General features: G+C 37.6%; 1 protein-coding gene across 13 annotated transcripts in view; it reads right to left on the reverse strand.

The window, feature by feature from the left end:
- Nucleotides 1–18,464, reverse strand: part of ADAM22 (ADAM metallopeptidase domain 22) — a 132,022-nt gene that overhangs the window by 103,184 nt on the left and 10,374 nt on the right. For all 13 annotated transcript variants that reach the window (XM_039708652.1, XM_039708644.1, XM_039708634.1 and 10 more), the window contains exon 3: nt 12,453–12,529. In XM_039708652.1, the coding sequence (XP_039564586.1) occupies nt 12,453–12,529 (77 nt within the window). The remainder of the gene's footprint in view (nt 1–12,452; nt 12,530–18,464) is intronic.

The raw sequence follows: 18,464 nt of genomic DNA on the forward strand, positions 1-18,464 counted from the left end.
AAGTAGAGGCTAAAGATCAGCAAGCAAGCTCAGAAAATACATTGTAATGCAAGATTTAACTACTCTTCCAAAAAGAAAAAGACAAAAGAAACCATCTAACTCTGTACCAAAGCAAAGGCTATCCACATATAAATTAAAAGTTCCAGCCATCATTTTTCATTAACACTGGAAATGTATTTATATTAATCTCTTTAGCTGGACTTGGCAGCTTCCTTACAGTATCATATTCAGTTTGATCTCTCTGTCTCTCTACAGCTTCACATTTCGTTATTGCCACTTACTGATGAACAGCTTTCTGGAGTGAAGCACAATATACTAAATTTATTCCTTGGTTAATTTCTAGGAAGTTTCCTCCGTCATCAAACTGGCCACCTGACATAGGCAGAAATGCATTGATAATCAGATGTCTTTGGATAGATTACCGTCCCTCAAGTCATTGGGAGAATTCCCTTGCTTTTATAATTAAGCAAAAACAGAGGTGATGCTAAAACATACGGCTACAAAACAAAAAGCTTTTTATCCCTTCAATGATATGTAGAAATAGCTGCCCCTTTAGGAAGTGGAGCTACATCAGAATTTCCTTACTTCTTTGCTCTGAAAACATGCATCATTCTATTATAGAAATCTTACATCAAGCCCATTTTTTCTCCTTTCCCTCATCAAAACTTCATTGAATACTATCTAAATTTGACAAGCCAAATGGAAAGCATGATTCATTACCAGAGCAATAATAAGCAGTCAGGCAATTGTAATTTTACTGTCGCCACCAAGGCTGTCCCTGTGAAAGGAAGGCTGAATGGCTGCCACACAGAATTACCACATTTACAGTCTGAAAGAGCACAGTTTTGCTCTAAATGAACTGCTTTGTGGGGAGAAAATCTTTAAGATGAGATAGTTATTTATCTCTACCATTATAATTTCTCAGAATTTTCACTATGATGTACCTGATAACAGGCAACCAAGAGCCAAAAATCTGTCATGCCCTTTGGACATGAATGCTTTAATGTTGTTCTTTTGAAGCAAATTTCATAGCTTTGATATTTAGGCCAACCATCAGGAGGGGTTTTACTTTGGGAGGTGGGTACAGCCCACATGTTTTCAATTCTTCCTGTATGCTTATATCCTCCCCACCAGATTCTTCAGCAACAACAAGGAGATTTGATATGAGGTAAACAACCCTGGGTAAAAATAAATTCAGCTATTATAAAAGCTAGATTATACATGGGTCTGTTTCTCTGGAGAAAGAAGTGAAGAAGATCAAGAGAGATATTTTTTTCTTTTCAAATGACCTTTTACATCTCAAAAAAGGGCAGAAGCCCAATTTAGAAGAAATATGTCTTTGTAGGTCATCTTTAATAAAAATACAAGATGATTCTTCTTCATCATCCCACTGTATATCACACTAAATGACAGCATTTTATTTCCTTTGGGATGCTAGAAATAAAGTAAACGGAACAGAAAAAGGACAAAAGATAAATATTCTTTTAACATTGTTTTGTCATTTATTTTTTTAAAGAAAGAGAGCTATTATCGTATAACCAGTACTTCAGTCAATTGATAAAGGGATTGTTTTTGGCTTACACTAATTTATTTTTATTTCACAGTAATACAAGCAGATTCCATAATCCTTCATTAAAACACTTGAAAAGAAAGAGAAAAACTAAAACACAGTTCTTTTGATAAGGTGTACAAGTAAGGTAACTCTCACTCTCATCTACTACTATTTCATCATACAACTTGGGCAATAAAGAACTAAAACCAAATAGGAGGCAACCAGATATTTGAAGAATTTTAGAGACATAGTGAATTCTGTTCAAATCAGAAAATTATTTAAAAGGAAAATTTGAGTTCAATATAATTTTAAAAACAGAGAAATAGATGGGCCCTTACAGAAGAACCACAATAGCAATGAATCACAAACTGTTAAGTTCAAAGGCCTGCAAAGTATCAAGACTCCAGGGGTTTGAATTGTAAGAGTATGAGGTGATCAAGCAAATGCTCATCTATAGTACGTAAACAGAGCAGCTTTTGGTCATACTGAAGAAACAAGAGATTTACCAGTAGAATACTTGTTTACCACAAGCCAGTCTATAATTCCAACGCATCCTCCAGGGTGAAAACCCTGTGACAAAAGGCCATGGCCCTGACTCAGCCCAGCAAGCTGCTGGGAGCAGGGGTACCAGTGGGACAGGACACAGCCCCAGTGGGTGAGGGGAGCTTCTGCCTTCCCTGGCCACAGCACCCCTGGGAAGCAGGGCAATGAGCAGGACCAGTATTTCCTGCCAGATTTGCATTTGATAATTGGTGCTTTGGGGTTTGAAAACCTGATTTTTGTGCATGTTTTGGAAGAGGAAAGCAGTCTACCCATGTAGAGGAGTTATTACCTGCTAATAGAGGCAGGGAGAAAATTGCAGCACTGAGCACAAAGCCTTTCAAACCAAAGTGCAGAATTTGATTTGTTTGTGGTTTTCTTCAAGGAAACTCTTTCTGCACTAAGGTGACACAATTGTCTGCAAATGCAGTTTTACCCTCTAGCAGGTCCCAGCCAAATGCAAACAATTACACTAAAGACCACGCCATACAGAACATCTGGCAGAAGAAGCTTGTTCCAGCCACTGAGTAAGGAAACATGGGCACACCCATCTTGCATCTTACGAGCAAAACACATTAAAAAATGCTTTATAAATTTCACACAACCACAGAAAGAAATAGCTGTGGGCTTCAGATATGCACCTTTTGTCTGTTACAGATATTGCAAAGAAAGCAAACAAGTCCAATGCTTAGGTACAGCAGAGTTTGTGTGCGCAAGCTGAGCACTCTTATTTGCTAGCTAAGATGTTCCATATGTTAACAATACATTGTTTTAATACCACCTGTTAACTCAGTTTCTGGATTAAAAAGACATTTAAGAAATACCACTATCCTGAATAGAAAATGGCTGAATAACCTATTCCTCACATAATCTTACAGAATTAAAGACCAAGAGTTTGTATGCTAATGATTTTTCCAGACATCCATTAGGTCCTCCAATTCCCCAGCAGAAAGTGCAATCATTTTGACTATTTCCATTCTTCATATCTTCATTCCTAGCTCAATGCATCCCTTGACTCCTTGTCTAGAAAAGTAAATTTCAATTCATTTCACTGCTTAGCTGAGGAAAGTATTTAAGCCCCAAGCTAAAAGTCCTTCAGTACTTCCTCTGCTTCTGTAAGTGTTATTTTTACAGAAGATCATCATGCCAAAGGAGTTCTCAAGGAGAAAGTAAAAAACAGGGCAGAGTGGCTGAACGACACCAGAAGAGGCATATGAAGGAAATTCTATCAGCAGGAAGGCTGCTGACTCAGGGAAGACATGCCCTATAAATGATAGTAGAGAAAATACCTGCTATTCACATCTATTCACATTCCACTTCATGCATTTTCCTCCTTACTACCCTCCTCCTGTGTTTTACTCTGACTGCTATTTATAAGTACCAATTCACAGGGCCATAGTAGTGGCGTAGCCGTGGTGGTCTGACAATCTAAGTGGCAGGAAGCAAGTAAGAAAAAATAATTGCTCCTATTAGACCAACTTAGCTATGGCTGCCACTTGCTTTTGTAAACCTGAATTGTGTTCTAGCTGTTAAATCATAACCAAATAAAGAAATAGTTGGAAAGGTCAAGGGTTTGTTTTGTATCATTTATGGATTTGGTAGAAATCTAAATACAAATCAAACATTCAAGTAAAAACTCTAGCGCTTAAACTGATACTAGCATATAAAGACATAATTCCATTTCAAAGGAACAGTAAATCCAGAAATTACACTTTGACTATCATAGCCCCTTTCACAGGCTAAATCAAAAATACAATTTTTCTTGTAAAATCTCTCACAATGGCTAAAGGTTATTTGACTGTTAAAGTTACAGTCACTTGGAGATACTTGACACTTAGAAGATAAATTCACAGGTGCTAAAACATTATTTGATTCTTTCCCTAGTTTGAGCCATTTTACTTAAAACACACTAAATATAGCACTGATGTATGACTGATCTGTATGTATGAGGTATCTCTGTATACGTGTGTGCGAAATATATTTCTCCTAAATGACCTGGTAATCTAAGGTATATCATCAAGAAATAAAAACATTATGCTAATAGAATGGTAATAGCTCTTCAGGATAATTAATCTCTTTTTGCCCTACACAAACACACACTCACAAATATACACTAATAATTCTCTATAATTATTTTTGTGTCAGAAAAATTCAGACTGTGGAAAGGCAATTTACTTAATGCTGATAATTCCATATGTTTTAATCACTATAAACAAACAAACATTGATTCCAGTAAGTGCAATTGCCTAAACACAGTAAAACACTCTTTACCACATCCATTGAGGGCAAAACAAAGGAATGGCCTTTTGTAAAATTTCTTAATGGGTGTGACAAGTATCTTAAGAGGGGATGCGCAGCGACACACTTGGAAATAACAGGTAAATTAAACAAATTACCTTTTGTTCTCACTTTAACCAGGATGCTAATAAAGCACTTACTGAAATTTCACAGACATCACTTTAACTTTTTATATCTACCTGAAGTCAGCAGCAAACCTGTGCTGATTTCAATGGTGTTTACCAGTAGTTTGTACTAAATCAACAAATCTATTGACAATAATACAGAAATAAGGGGTAACAGAAATTTGTTCACCTAAAACTAAATTATAATATAAAAAAGTAATTGAGTTATCAAAAGCAATTTACCCTTTCAAGAGGTGTTTTAAGCATAATAGAACTGTGCACAAAAAAAACTGAAGGAAGGTAATAAACTTACAGATAATTGACATAGCTTTATTGAAAATTCTTCTTGTCCAAATTATCCAGGGATTTTTTTGCATAGGATTAAAATTCAAAATATTGATTATAAATAAGACTAAAGAACATTGTTCGTATTTACTAAATAGTCAACTCCACGGTGAGAAAAAGGAGGTTTAAAAAAAATTAAAATTTAAGGGCAAATTTTGGGAACCATGGAAAGAAGGATTTCAGTAAGAACTGTGAAAGCTCTGCTACCTTTATACGTGACACAGACAAAAGGAAGTAGTGAATGTACAATTCAGCAAAGGATACTGATACACTGAGGAGGTCATCCAAAAGGCAAAGAAATTATTAAAGGTCTTAAAAGGTGCCATTTTGTCAGATCCAGGAGGTCAAACTTCGAATATAACAAAAAGAACTGATACGCTATACATACTGAGGTGGGGGGAGAACTGCATGCTACAGGGCTTTTTCAGACTGAAACTATGGTTCAAATGTTTATCAATTAGGCTAGTTAGCAATCAAAACAACTTATATTTTGACAGATTCTTAAGTCTCACATTTCTTAAGCACAAAACTTAAAAAAAACCAAACAAACAAACAAATGAGCAAACAAACTCAAAAGGCAGGAGCCCTGAGTGATGATGCTGCAACCAGGTCTAACTGCATAACCCCAGGCAACTTCCCCAGTCTCAGCATGTTTAGTGATACACAAGTAAAACCCTGAATTTTTGCCTTACCCTTCTTTGTCTTTCAGCCCAAACAGAATCAGTTGTCAGAAATCTCCTCAGAATCAACATTTTTCATTAAGCATAAAGAAATGTAAGTAATTTGAAACGGTTTGTACAAAATATGTGTTAGCAACAAACAGAATAATTGCCTCCCAGACAACAAAATCAACATTTGAAATTAAGCAACAGTATCAGCAAGAAAGTGTTTCTCAAGTCTGCATAACTTTGCACTTATGACTATAGTAGCTTTTCCATCATAGAGTGGGATGGGGGATGACTTCAAAAGAGGGCTGAGAAAAATAGTCCTGTTGGGTCAGCTGGGGTCCTGATCACAGAGCACATGATCAACATTACTTAACAAACAATTCAAAGATAGAGCAGAACACAATTGAGTACCTTATTCAGAAGACCTGAGCCCAGTCTATATCGTGCTACACAAAAATTCATAATAAATAATACAATTAAAGTTTCAGAACCCTCTCAGATGGTAAAACGGACATTATTTTAAGTAAGAATCAATTACTAAAATGTAATCATATCCAAGTGGGCTCCATAGCCTGAACATAGTATGAACAAGAAAAGTGAACATAGCTTGAGTTCCTTTGACCCCCGTAAACTGCAGCCACTAGTGAGAAAAACCAGGACTGTGTGCAGCCAAGACATTCACTAAAGTAACTAATAAGGGATTGAGTAGGACCATAGGGAGGCCCAAAAGAGCTCAGAGGAAGAGCTCCTGAGCTTTGATCTGACCATCAGGTTTGATCTGACCACACTCACCACACAGTTGCCCAAACAGTTACCAGGCATCACCACAACAGTGACAGGGACAGAAAGCACAGAGCACTTTTGGAGGTGCAAAGGCAGATGGGCTCTCTCTCTCCCCTCCTGCAGGTGTCCAGGAGAAGCACGAGACTCACAGGGGCAGCACGGGAGAACAACTCACCAAAAACCACAGAAGTTACAAACAGTGCAACTGCATTTTTTAAACCACTTGGGGAAATTAATCCATTCGAATTCCATAGAGCCAAATGTTTACAATTTAGAGCAAATTTAGGAATATGTTTTTCATTTACAGCTTACATGACACATTGGTATTAGTGTTGGAGACCATTTGCCAAGAGAAATTACGGGCAAAGTTTCAGCAGTTTGTCTCATGAAAAAGCTGACATTTGTCTGTCAAGTTGCCTTTTATTTTGCTTCTCTTTTCAGAATATTTTGATGAAGTTTACAATGTGATCCTGTAAGGTTTGCAAAACCCTAGTTAAAAGACATTTCTAATAAACATTCCCCACAAGGCATGAGGAATGTCTGTATCCTTCTCAGCAGTAGCTGCAAAATACACTCAGTGGTAAAGCAAAACAATTCCATTTCTGGGGTGCCAGGAACCTTGCAGTATCACTGACCAGAAACAATTTCAATTAAGACTGACATATACAAAAAAATCTATCAATATTTTCTGAGAGTTTTTAAAAATTGCCTCATATATAACCTTTCAGCCTTCTGAAAGTAGTTGATCGTGGCGACCATGAATTTATACAGTGTGCTAATCCTCCTTCAGGACATGGGCAGGTGCTCAGTGGAACAGATAACATGTGTGCTTCCTGAAGTGGCAGAGTTTCTGATCATATCTCACACCTCAGAGTTTCTGATCATATCTCACCCTCTGTATAGATTAGCTTCCACTAAAACATGGACCTAATTCCTAAAGGAATTCAATTTGTTTGCAGGAAGAGAAAGCAGTGGATGGTTTTGCTCCATCCTAGTGACTGACTGTCACCAGGAAGGACAGCGCAGTCCTGAAGCACTGAATATAAGCTTGAAATCCTTATTTATGCTTGTGACCCTTCAGAGCACTTCCCCATCACCACAAACCTGAAGGTCCCAGGCTACTAACGTGTTCACTCTCACAAAGAAAAAGGACATGATCAGGGAGAGCTCTTCTTGTTATGACAAGCCAAGTCACACACAGGTGGTCAGATGCTTCAGGGAGCTTTCTGAAGGCCAAGGAACTCCTCAGTGTCCACCCTGCACCTCAGAAGTGACCACATTTCAAACTCACACTCAATAAACACTCTCTGCTTGTCTCCATGATGGAGACACCACTGCCTTTATACAAAGGGTGATGCTGCAGCATCGTCTTTCTTGCCCATTGTGGTTTCCACTAAGTGAACCCGGGGTGATCCACCCATGTCAGAGCCCATCCAGCCTCCAGACCAGCACAAAAACTACAGTTTTTCCAACTACCCATCCAGCAGCATGCTCCTTCCAAACCCAGCCCACGACCACAGCTTGCTTTGGGCCATCATGACATCAGGTCTCAGCTGCTTCACCCATGAACAAACTGGCTCAGGTACTCTAAGACAGATACATGTGAACAAAAGGGATTCAAAGGCTTTTGGAAGTGTGTCCCATGTCTTGATGAGCTCTGCTGTTTAATCACACAGTTACAACACAAGAGCAGAGTGTAAATGGTTGTGTGACTACATTTAAGAAGAAATATTCTGCATGAAAAAAGTAACAGCCATTTGCTGAGCCACAGATGCCACCACAACATTAAAAACTTTAAGGGGAAGGAATTAAAACAAGGAAATGAGGAAGCACACTTCATTGCTGTGGGACTCCTGCATAGGTCTGGGTCAGTGGCTGGAGCTGGACGCCTGTGGAGGGTGGGAAGGCTGGAGCAGCACCTGCCTGAGCTGCTGGCCAGCCCTGGCTGTGCCAATGCTGAAGGCAGCACTAATCAGGATGGCCAGAGAAAACAGCTCCATTAGATGCAGCCCAGAACACATACGGATACCGAGGCAACGGACTCATAAACACACCGAAGCCACCAATGCATCCCTAACCTCTGCCTGAGGGATTGAACCTCTTAAAAATACAGCTGATTCGATCTGAAAGCTCCTTTGTAAATGCTACAGCCAGTTAAACAGGCAAGGAAAGTTTAAAAGAAACACTGTATCTTACAAAAAAGCTCATTGTAGAAACACTATGGCAACTTGGGAAAAAAGGAGGGAGAAAGAATGGTGATGTATATGGAGAAAATACCACCATCACTAAGGAAAGGAAAAAAAGGGAAACTACACTGTAATTTTAATAGCTTATTATTACTTTCTATTATCATTGCAGGTTATATTTCAGGATATTTTACATCTGCATTTAATATGAACAAATGTGCATTCCTTCACAGCTGGTTGAGATCCAAAATAAGAACACAGATTTCAGTGGTAAACTGCCACACTTTGATGCCAGTTAGAAATTTTTTTATTTCCTTCCTCTCACTTGCATCCAGGACTTGCAGAATGCTCCTGTCCTGGACCTCAGTTTTCCTGATGTGTGAAATGTTGATGTAAGGTCCACTTCTTTATTTTCCTGCCCAGCTCCTGTATCTTTGCTGCTTGTTTCACTGCAGAAATCCTTTGGTTGGAGGCTGCTGCTCTGGCAGGTGGCAGAAGAAAGGAAAGTTGCTTCAACTAACACCCCGAATCAATAGCAGCAAGGAAAGTGAAGAGGTAAAATCAGGCAATGGAGGAAGAGACAAAAGTAGGACACCTGAACATTTCTGCCAGCCTCAACTGTGAGTGTACAGAAAGTTGACAAGGAAACAGTTAAAGAAATAGAAGAAATTTGTGCAGCACCTATGGTGGTGGCTAGGCAGACAACTTTTCCTGATGGAAAAAGATGACAAAGAAATGTGTGACTCTAGAGAACTGAATAAGAACAGAGATGGAAAATACACAAAGACAATAGAATCTAAAATAAAATAGGATACACAACAGGAGTATGTATAAAACAGTGCAGGCAAATGCAGCAGAGGGAACAGAGAATGTGACAGTTAAAAATATAGATTTGAAAAGAACAGAGAAAATAACACCCACATGGAAAGCAGCAAAAGAATAAAAAATATTTGTGAAAAAACATCTGGAGTCAGGAGCATATTTTAATTTCTGATTTTTTTTTACTCCCCATTTGCTACTCTCATTTTATATTTGAACTTTTTTTCCTCCATAAATTGGGGAACCATATGGGAGAATGAACACTTTCACTGTGACTGACCACCACTGATATTGTAATTACAGATGATGTTCAGGTACGTTCTGGTGCACTAAGCTGTAAACAACATAAAGACTGCAAGAAAGGAGACTGACATAGGCAAGGAGTGGCCCTCCTTTCTGACAACCTATGTATTTTAAATTATTTCTCCCCCTGTGTCCCATACCTCCTTTAACATTTCTCAAACATATATTACACACAAGAGCTAATTTTCCACAGGGGCCTCTTTCAGCATGCTTTAGATATTAGCAGAGGTTCAGTTTTGAATACCAAACTGCTATTTTTTCAGAGGATAACTAAAATCTTGAACCTTGCTTCTTAGAAGAATTTAACTACTTTTCAACTATAGAGCTACTATGGTCTAAATATACTCACAGAATATAATATGGAGAGTAAGAACGTGCAAAAGAGAAAAATATTTACAACTTTCTGAATGAAAATTTTTTTCACAGGAATGAGAATTAAAAATACGGTTTAAATGTTGCTCTGGTACACCTGGCCCTCTGTTTATTTATTTTTATATCTGCAAATGATATTGCAGAGGTAGTTTAAAAGTCTATTTAGATATCATGATAACAGCCAAACATCCTGATTTCTTTGCAGCCTTCTTCTTTTCATTTTGCCAATTTTTGATAGAATATCTTTCATATTAATTAAAAATACAGTTTAAATGTTGCTCTGGTATACCTGGCCCGCTGTCTATTTGATGCCTGGCCCTCTGTTTATTTATTTTTATATCTGCAAATGATATTGCAGAGGTAGTTTAAAAGTCTATTTAGATATCATGATAACAGCCAAACATCCTGATTTCTTTGCAGCCTTCTTCTTTTCATTTTGCCAATTTTTGATAGAATATCTTTCATATTATAAAATGTGAAGCTCTTCAAGAAAATATTAAGTTGGATTCTGGCACTCTTATAGAACAATAAGAAAGCATTTTGACAGTCTTACCATACACATACTTGTGCAGTATCATCCAAGACAATAAAGGAATCACATAAAAATGGCACTCAACTCAAAACAGATAAAATGCTAAACATATGTTTGCGTCTATGTGCATAAACAAAAATTCTACCTACAAGTTTTCTTACACATACAAAGCTGCAGCTCATAAAACCAAAGCCTTAACTTCTCTTTTCATAGACCATTAGTAAGTGTGTTTACTTTTTTTAAGATGACCTGAAATTCATACTGTAAGGGCAATACTGATGTTTTAGAAACTAACTGTGACCACACCATTAATCTGCCAAATTAAAACAGGTTTGCAGCCTACTCTCAGTAAGACATAAATATGTATACAAAATTTCTACTTCCAAGAAATATTTCAGTGTCAAGGATTTGGTGTTTTTCAGCAGGAAATTCTTCCTCTATAACTATTTTAAAATACAGTTGTAAAATCATACTTCTAAAGCAGCCTCTTGCCTTCTCCTTCCAGCAGCACAGTGTCTCCACTGTCTATAACCAGCAGGGATTCACATGTGATTTTTAGCTAATGTCAGTGCATGCAAAGAAATTGCCACTGTTTCAAGTTTATTTACAAGTGAAAAAACGAACCTGAAATTTGAGTGGGTGTCATTGCAACCTGAACAGTTCATCTTACAGCAGAAAAACTTGCAGCAATTGCATGCAAACTTACTCCAAACCACAAAACATTATGTTCAATTATTAGGAGCTGAATTACTTAACAAAACACTTCTATTTACTCTATTATTTATTCTCTTTTCACTTCAGGACAGAAAAGCAAAGCAACTCCTATGTTAAAATAGCTGTGCTAAAAGACTACTTCAAAAACTCATTAGTGAAAGCCACACACCAGATTTCACTGTAAGTTTACTATTATTCAATCTTTCCTCATGGACTCAAGTTCACATTGCTACTGCCCTTACAATGCTTCTCTGTTCCAAAAGGCTGTAAACACATCTGGAGAAACTTAATTCCCAAGTACTCATTGTTTTTTGAGGATTAGCTGTTGTGCAATTGATGTATCTTCGGTACTTTATGCTTGGTTATTAAAATGCTCAGAGCTACCAGTTGTGAAATCCACCTTTTAATATCCTGGGATGCTCGGTGTGAAGTTTGTAATTTGCCTGTACAGTGAACTGGCAGAAGCAAGGCCATACCTGGAGGGCTGTGTTCAGTTCTGGGCTCCAGAGAACAAGAGAGACATGGAGCTCCTGAAGCAAGTCCAGCAGAAGGCAACAAAGATGATTAAAGGACAGGGGCATTTCTCTAAGGAGGAAAGGCTGGGAGAGCTGGGCCAGTTCAGCCTTGAGAGGAGACAAATGAGAGGGGACCTCACCACTGTCTTCAAGAATCTGAAGGGAGGGTGCTCAGAGGATGGACCAGGCTCTTTTTGGTGCTGCCAAGCAATAGGACAAGGGGCAAAGGGCAGAAACTGATGCACAGAAAGTTCCACTTGAATATGAGGAAGAACTTCTTTCCTGTGCAGGTGACTGAGCACTGGAACAGATTGTCCAGAGAGGGTGTGGAGTCCCTTACTGGAGATATTCAAGAATCATCTGGCCACAATCCTGTGCCATGTGCTCTGGGATAACCCCGCATCGGTAGAGTGGTTGGCCCAGATGACCCACTGTGGTCCCTTTCAACCTGAATCATTCTGTGATTCTGTGAAGTGAAATTATGCTACTAAAATGATAGTTATACTGGAATAGGTACCAAGTAGTAACAATAGGAATATCAAAGCCTACAAAGCTACTCAAGAAAGTAACAGAAGAACCTAAAATATACCATTACAAATTAATTCAATACCTAAAATTGTATTTTTGCTATAATACATCCTCTAAAATCTCCACTGGAAAATTCCATTTCACAGGCACCAGGTCTTGGACAAATGTAGTGTAAGATACAGTCATTACTTACTGGTTTAGTGTCACATCTAAGATGAAAGATGATCCAAAAGCATCAACCTGGAAGCTGGCTCGAGCAATGTGGGTAGACTGCAATATGGAAAAGAATGGAATTAAGTCATGGCAAAACGTTTTGTACTGGTTTGAGAACATAGAAACAAAATATATACAGTAAGTAAAAATATGTCATTAACCAAATAAAATTGCATTGAAACAGACAAAGCAACCTATGATAATGAATAAAAGATCAGTTTTCTGAATCAATGAGACTTATTCAAGAATTTCCAACAACACACTCTGTGACTCAGACCAGCCCCCCATCTTAACCCATCTACACTGTAGGAAACAGCTCTTCAAATTCCCATCCTGGGCAAAGCCCAGCAAAGGGAAGTGAGACCTCCCCTCCCTCACATGTTCCTTACAGTGACTCTGGACACAGACCAGAGAGAACAGCTGAGACATTACTGCCTTGGTCAGACAACTGTACTCTCACAAATCTCACCAACACTGCCTGAAAGAAACTGCTCATTCACACAGACTCTCATACAGCGAGGGGATAGCAATGGGCTAAAATAGAATTAGCTGCATTTTCTCTAAAGCTCTCACTCACAATCCTCCAAAAGGTTTCCAAAACTTCAAGCCCTTGAGCAGCTACTAAAACCAAAGAAAAATAGGTGGTAGAGAAACAGATTGCTTTCTTGCTTGCTTTTCTTCTTTTCTTTACCATATATTCTCCCCAAACTAGTTCCTTTAATTGAGTCCTATAGCAGGCAAACATGGGAACGCTTCATAACTCCCAACTGCCAGAAACAAGAGGTTTTTTCTAGTACTAGTGGAAGAAAATACTCAGCTATCCAATAGAAATGCAACACTTGTTTCTAGACCTGAAAACACCAAGGAAAGGGAACAGCCATGTTATTTAACTAATTAATTAGAAAAGCTACTTGGAGACATTTTGGAACAGTATCAACTTTGTTCCTATTTTGTTTCCATTGAAATGTGCGCATTAGGATTTGAAGCATGTAGACAGAGGACCTAAGAGGAAACACTGAAGAGCCACTTACGACTCTAAACTACACTTCTCCAAATAAATATAATACAGGATAGTACAACTGTAACAAATTATTTCTTGAAAACTCTGGGAAACACAGGACAGGATGGGATAATGTGAAACATCAAATTAACTCTTTCTAAAACTACTGGCAAGCTTTAAATAGGCATTAAATCCAGAAGAGCTGAGAATACCAGCTTCCTTGGAAAAGAACAGCAGCAATGCAAAGGAAAGTTGAGGGAATCACGACTTTTTTGTTTATTACATCTTTTAGTTCCCCTACAGCAAAATTTTCTTGTTATGTCTACATATATAAGCATGAGTATTAATAAATAAAAAAGACAACAACCATGAATACACATACACAAATAGATGAATCCTTTAAAAAACCCAGAAGTCAGGACAGTTTCTCTTACTTAGAGGATGCTCAGGCTGAGGGCCCTCTAGAAAAATGCCTGTCTGTGTCACTACTGTGGAGATGCATGCAAAATCACATTACAAGAAATTCTACATATTTACATTACACTTCAGAAGGATGCAGTAAAACTGGAAAGCTCCTTAGAAGGCACCTCAATAGATATAACTCAGTGTCAGATATCTTTTTGTCTATCCCCACTACATCTAACCTGCTTTATAACACAGGCCACCAGGTCTTTGCTAAGTGGTTCTTGTAATTTCTGGATATTTTATCATCTTTTTTGAACAAATGTATCATTTTTGACCAAATGAATATATATATATATATATAACATATAGTTTACCTGATCTAGGTAAATAATAGGCGGTTAATTACCATCAATATTAAAAGCCTACTTTCTAACCAAAAAAAAGCAAAAAGAAATTAAAAAGCAAATAAACAAACAAAAAAATACACATCCAGCTGGCATCTGCAATGACACCCACAGAATGTACAGACACCCACTGAAACATATAGTTTACCTTATATAGGTAAATAATAGGTGGTTAATTACCATCAATATTAAAAGCCTACTTTCTAACAAAAAAAAAAAAAAGCAAAAAGAAATTAAAAAGCAAATAAACAAACAAAAAAATACACATCCAGCTGGCATCTGCAATGACACCCACAGAATGTACAGACACCCACTGCACATATGGCACCCACATGCAGGACCATCATTTAGCTGCTTCTGGCCTGCAGCAGCTAGTGCAACCATAAATACAGCAAAAACAACCATCAGCAAATTATCACATTATCATTGTTGTTTCTTGCCCATCTCTCAGGCAGCAGAGTCTGCTTTGAATGATTTTAAAATTTCATCTTCTCTTGCTAGATGTGAATTTTCAGGCTGCTGTTCACAAACAGGATGTGACAGGCCAAGAATCAAGTAAGGTACGAGGGACCAATGGCAGTTCTGTCATTCCCTTGTTCCACTGCAGCCCATTTGCTGACCTTAGCTAACCTCCATTCATCCACCTGCACTGCAGCAACTGCTGTCTGATCAAAGGAGTAAGGACAGCCCAGTCTTTTCATTCTCATCATTACATTATTAACTGCAAAGAACATTCTTCAGCATTTTAGTATTCCTGCTTGTTAACAACATAGCTACATATGCCATCATTTAGATCTCTACACAGAGTTTAACCAAGACTTCTATTTGACCATATGCTGGTACCAGAAGAGTATTGGTGAGTAAGAAAGAATATAAAAAGCCTAGCTTGGATTTCTAAATGCACATATATTAAATGTAACATTTGTCATTAAAATATATCCACTTCAGAGCCCATCAGAGCAAACATTATTCTATTGTTTTGGTTTGGTTTGGCTTTTAACTGCTAGGTGCATTGCACCATATCGATTTGGTCTGGGAGGTTTCCTCTCTTGAACACATCTCCAAGATAAACAACTACAAGCTAATGTATTTCTAAGGTGACCCTGGACCACAGCTATTCCCTGACAGAAACCGTTAATATGGATTTAAGGGAGAAAATACGTATGAATAAATTAATATGAAAAACATTACACAGATGTAACCACTCCCCAAGATACATGATGCCAACCCAGAAACTTACCATTATGATTAAGCTCAAGTGCAATCAAGTGTATCTCAAGGATATTTCAAGCCTACCAAGATACCAAGACATTCTGGATAGCCTGACAAACTCATCCCTTTCCAGAAATTGCATCCCTTCCCGATACATGTTTGTAAAGCACTGTCACACTGCACACTGTGGGCTGCTGCCAAAACCCAACAGTTCTGCCCCATCCTGGCAGTGTGCTCCCACCAACTCTCCCTTGTCAGCTCATGTGGCTAGCCAGCAAGTCAGATCAGCAGCAGAAAATTAATCACCACTTGGAGATTTGTCTGGTTTTTGTCAGACAAATAAACTGATCTAAATAAACCACAAGGTGGATGCAATAGTAAGAAGTCGAAGGGAACACCCAAGAGAGAATGAAGAGGAAGAATCTGTCTTCCTCTCATCCACCGTAACAAAAAACTGTGCCTTAAGAATTCCAGACAATTCATTTTCTAGGTTACCAGTTCTTCTAAATATCAGGTTAAAAACCCCAAAATAAAGAAATGGATTTTAAAAAGCCTTGGGTCTACATTATCTTTAAGCACATCTACCTGCCCACTCAGTGAATAGGTAAAATGGCCAGCTGCAAAGGAGCTTACGTTCATGGACATACATCAATAAAAGAACCCAAAGAGAGGAAATAAGTACTTTTCCATCTACACCACCTCAGTCAAGCAGCAGTAACAAGAAAAACACCCACAAAGCTTTCTCTAAACCACTGAAGCAAGACAATTAACTACGTCATTCAGTTCTGAAACTCAGGAACTCTCTCAGAAAATGTGAGGCTTTTGCAACAACCATCAGATTGACACATCAGTGGCTGACAACTGAGTCATGAAAAGGGAGTTCCTGGAGACCAGAAGATGCACCCAGTGCAGGACATGAACAAGAGCCAGGAAAGGAGAATTGAAGAACTTAATGGAAGAGCCCAATGCAATGCTTCCAACACAATCAAAAGGTTCTGAAATTTTTATGTCATGCAACTCAAGAGAAATACCAACAACAGCTCTGAAATTAGCTGCTTCAGGTGCAGTACTTAGCACTTAGTGGTGCACAAATTGTACTGACCTGCAAGGCCCACTACAGAAAACACTGAACACCCCATGCACCTAATGCAACTATGCAGAGCTAACTTCTGTTAAAGACTGTGAAGTTCAAGCATGCCAGTGAATGTCTGAAAGGAATCAGGAGTAAATGGAGTGGAAAAGATTATTTCAAATCACTAGGCACAGAGATATTTTATCTAAAGCAAAGATTAAAAGCTTGAATTCTACAAAAACAAAAGTGGTATGCAAACCTTCCTGCCAAACCAAAGAGCAATGTGATTCCAATTATTTTAAATCACCTGCTCCATGCCTCAGGGATCACTGCAGTAATAGAGGAGATGGACAATCAGTACCAAATATGACTATTTATTACTACAAACAAACAACAGAATAATCACATCCCTTTGATACTCCTGCTGGGGATCAGCTTTCCCCAGAAACTGGCCCCAAAGAATGAGCATCTGCAAAGGGAACAAACGCACATCAACTACAACCAACACACATCACGGTGGATCAACATCAGTGCACTGCTCTGGAGCTAACCTTAAATGTATCTCAAAGATTTTCATTTCAAATAGGGCAAATATCTTAACCACCAGTGAAACATTTACAAGCTATGCACTTTCTGGAATAATCAAACTAACAAGAATTTTAAAGGGAAAAATTTAGACGTTTTCCTCACATTGTGTATAATTAGCTGAGTATTGAAAGCAGCACAGTAACATGATGACTAATATTTTTCCTCAAAAAAATAAGGAAAAATAATTAAAAACTTGTTGTGATGCAATGTGCAATTCCTCATAACATATTTCTTCCTTGTGAAGCACCCTTAATAAAGCACTTAGATGATTTTAAATAAGTTTTGCTGGAAGAGATTACAAAAATTTCTGTCAAAAATGAACAAAGTCTTGTAAAAAACTGAGGACAAAATCCTATTTATATGTTTGCCCATTTATGTAAAAAATTTCTATATACTACTATATATAGCATTTCTAATTAAAAGATTCTGATCAATTTTGTAAAAAGAAAAGCATCAAGAAAATCAGGAGATACAATAATACAGGATGTCACAGGAAGAAAAAACTTTAAAAGCGTGCTTCAGAGCTTGTAAGAACAATGAGATTTCACAGCAGATATTTCATGAGTCAGTCACATTTACAAAGTAATAGATTCCTTAGATATTAATTTAATTTTCCCTCCCCCATTTCATAGAATAGAAACCTCAGCTTGTTGACAGTCCCTTAAGTGTGTATGAAATAACATAAGTTATCTTAAGGTCAGTAAGGACACAGATAAGCCAATGGGAAATCAAAATAAATATATTCACGAAATTAAATTTAAAATACACTCAAAATTTTGTGTAGATTTTCCTACATTTCCTGTTTTGAAAATAATCATTACAAATAAATTTATGCTAGAGTAGAGAAATACAGCGCCAATTAGCACTCTATAACAGGACACATAAAATGGACACACTCTACAAAGAAAATTTTCAGCCTCAGTTTTGTTGTAATAAATTCAGAGCTATGCAGTATATTGTTGCTTTATGTAAAATAAGAAATCTCTTCAAAAAACTATTTTTTCACATGTATGGGGGAGAAAAAAATTAATTAAAACTTGGCTAAGAGACAAAATTCAGAAATAAGCTTAGGTCTAATATTAAAAATATCTACTCCAAGTCAAAGAATCTCCTTTCAAAAATACACAATAAAATATAACTGCAAGATTATTTCCTCAGGTCTTTCTATTGCCATTTGAAAATATCTAACTTTAATCAAAAGTTCAGGATCACTGAACTGGATCCACATATCATAGCATATTAAACAACTGCAACCTCTCTTTTATTATTTTCCCTAGCATTCTCACAATATTTATAGGAACTCATTTACTG

Source organism: Passer montanus, unplaced genomic scaffold, assembly GCF_014805655.1.
Source record: "Passer montanus isolate IOZ18808 unplaced genomic scaffold, ASM1480565v1 scaffold10, whole genome shotgun sequence".
In the NCBI taxonomy this organism is placed as follows: Eukaryota; Metazoa; Chordata; class Aves; order Passeriformes; family Passeridae; genus Passer; species Passer montanus.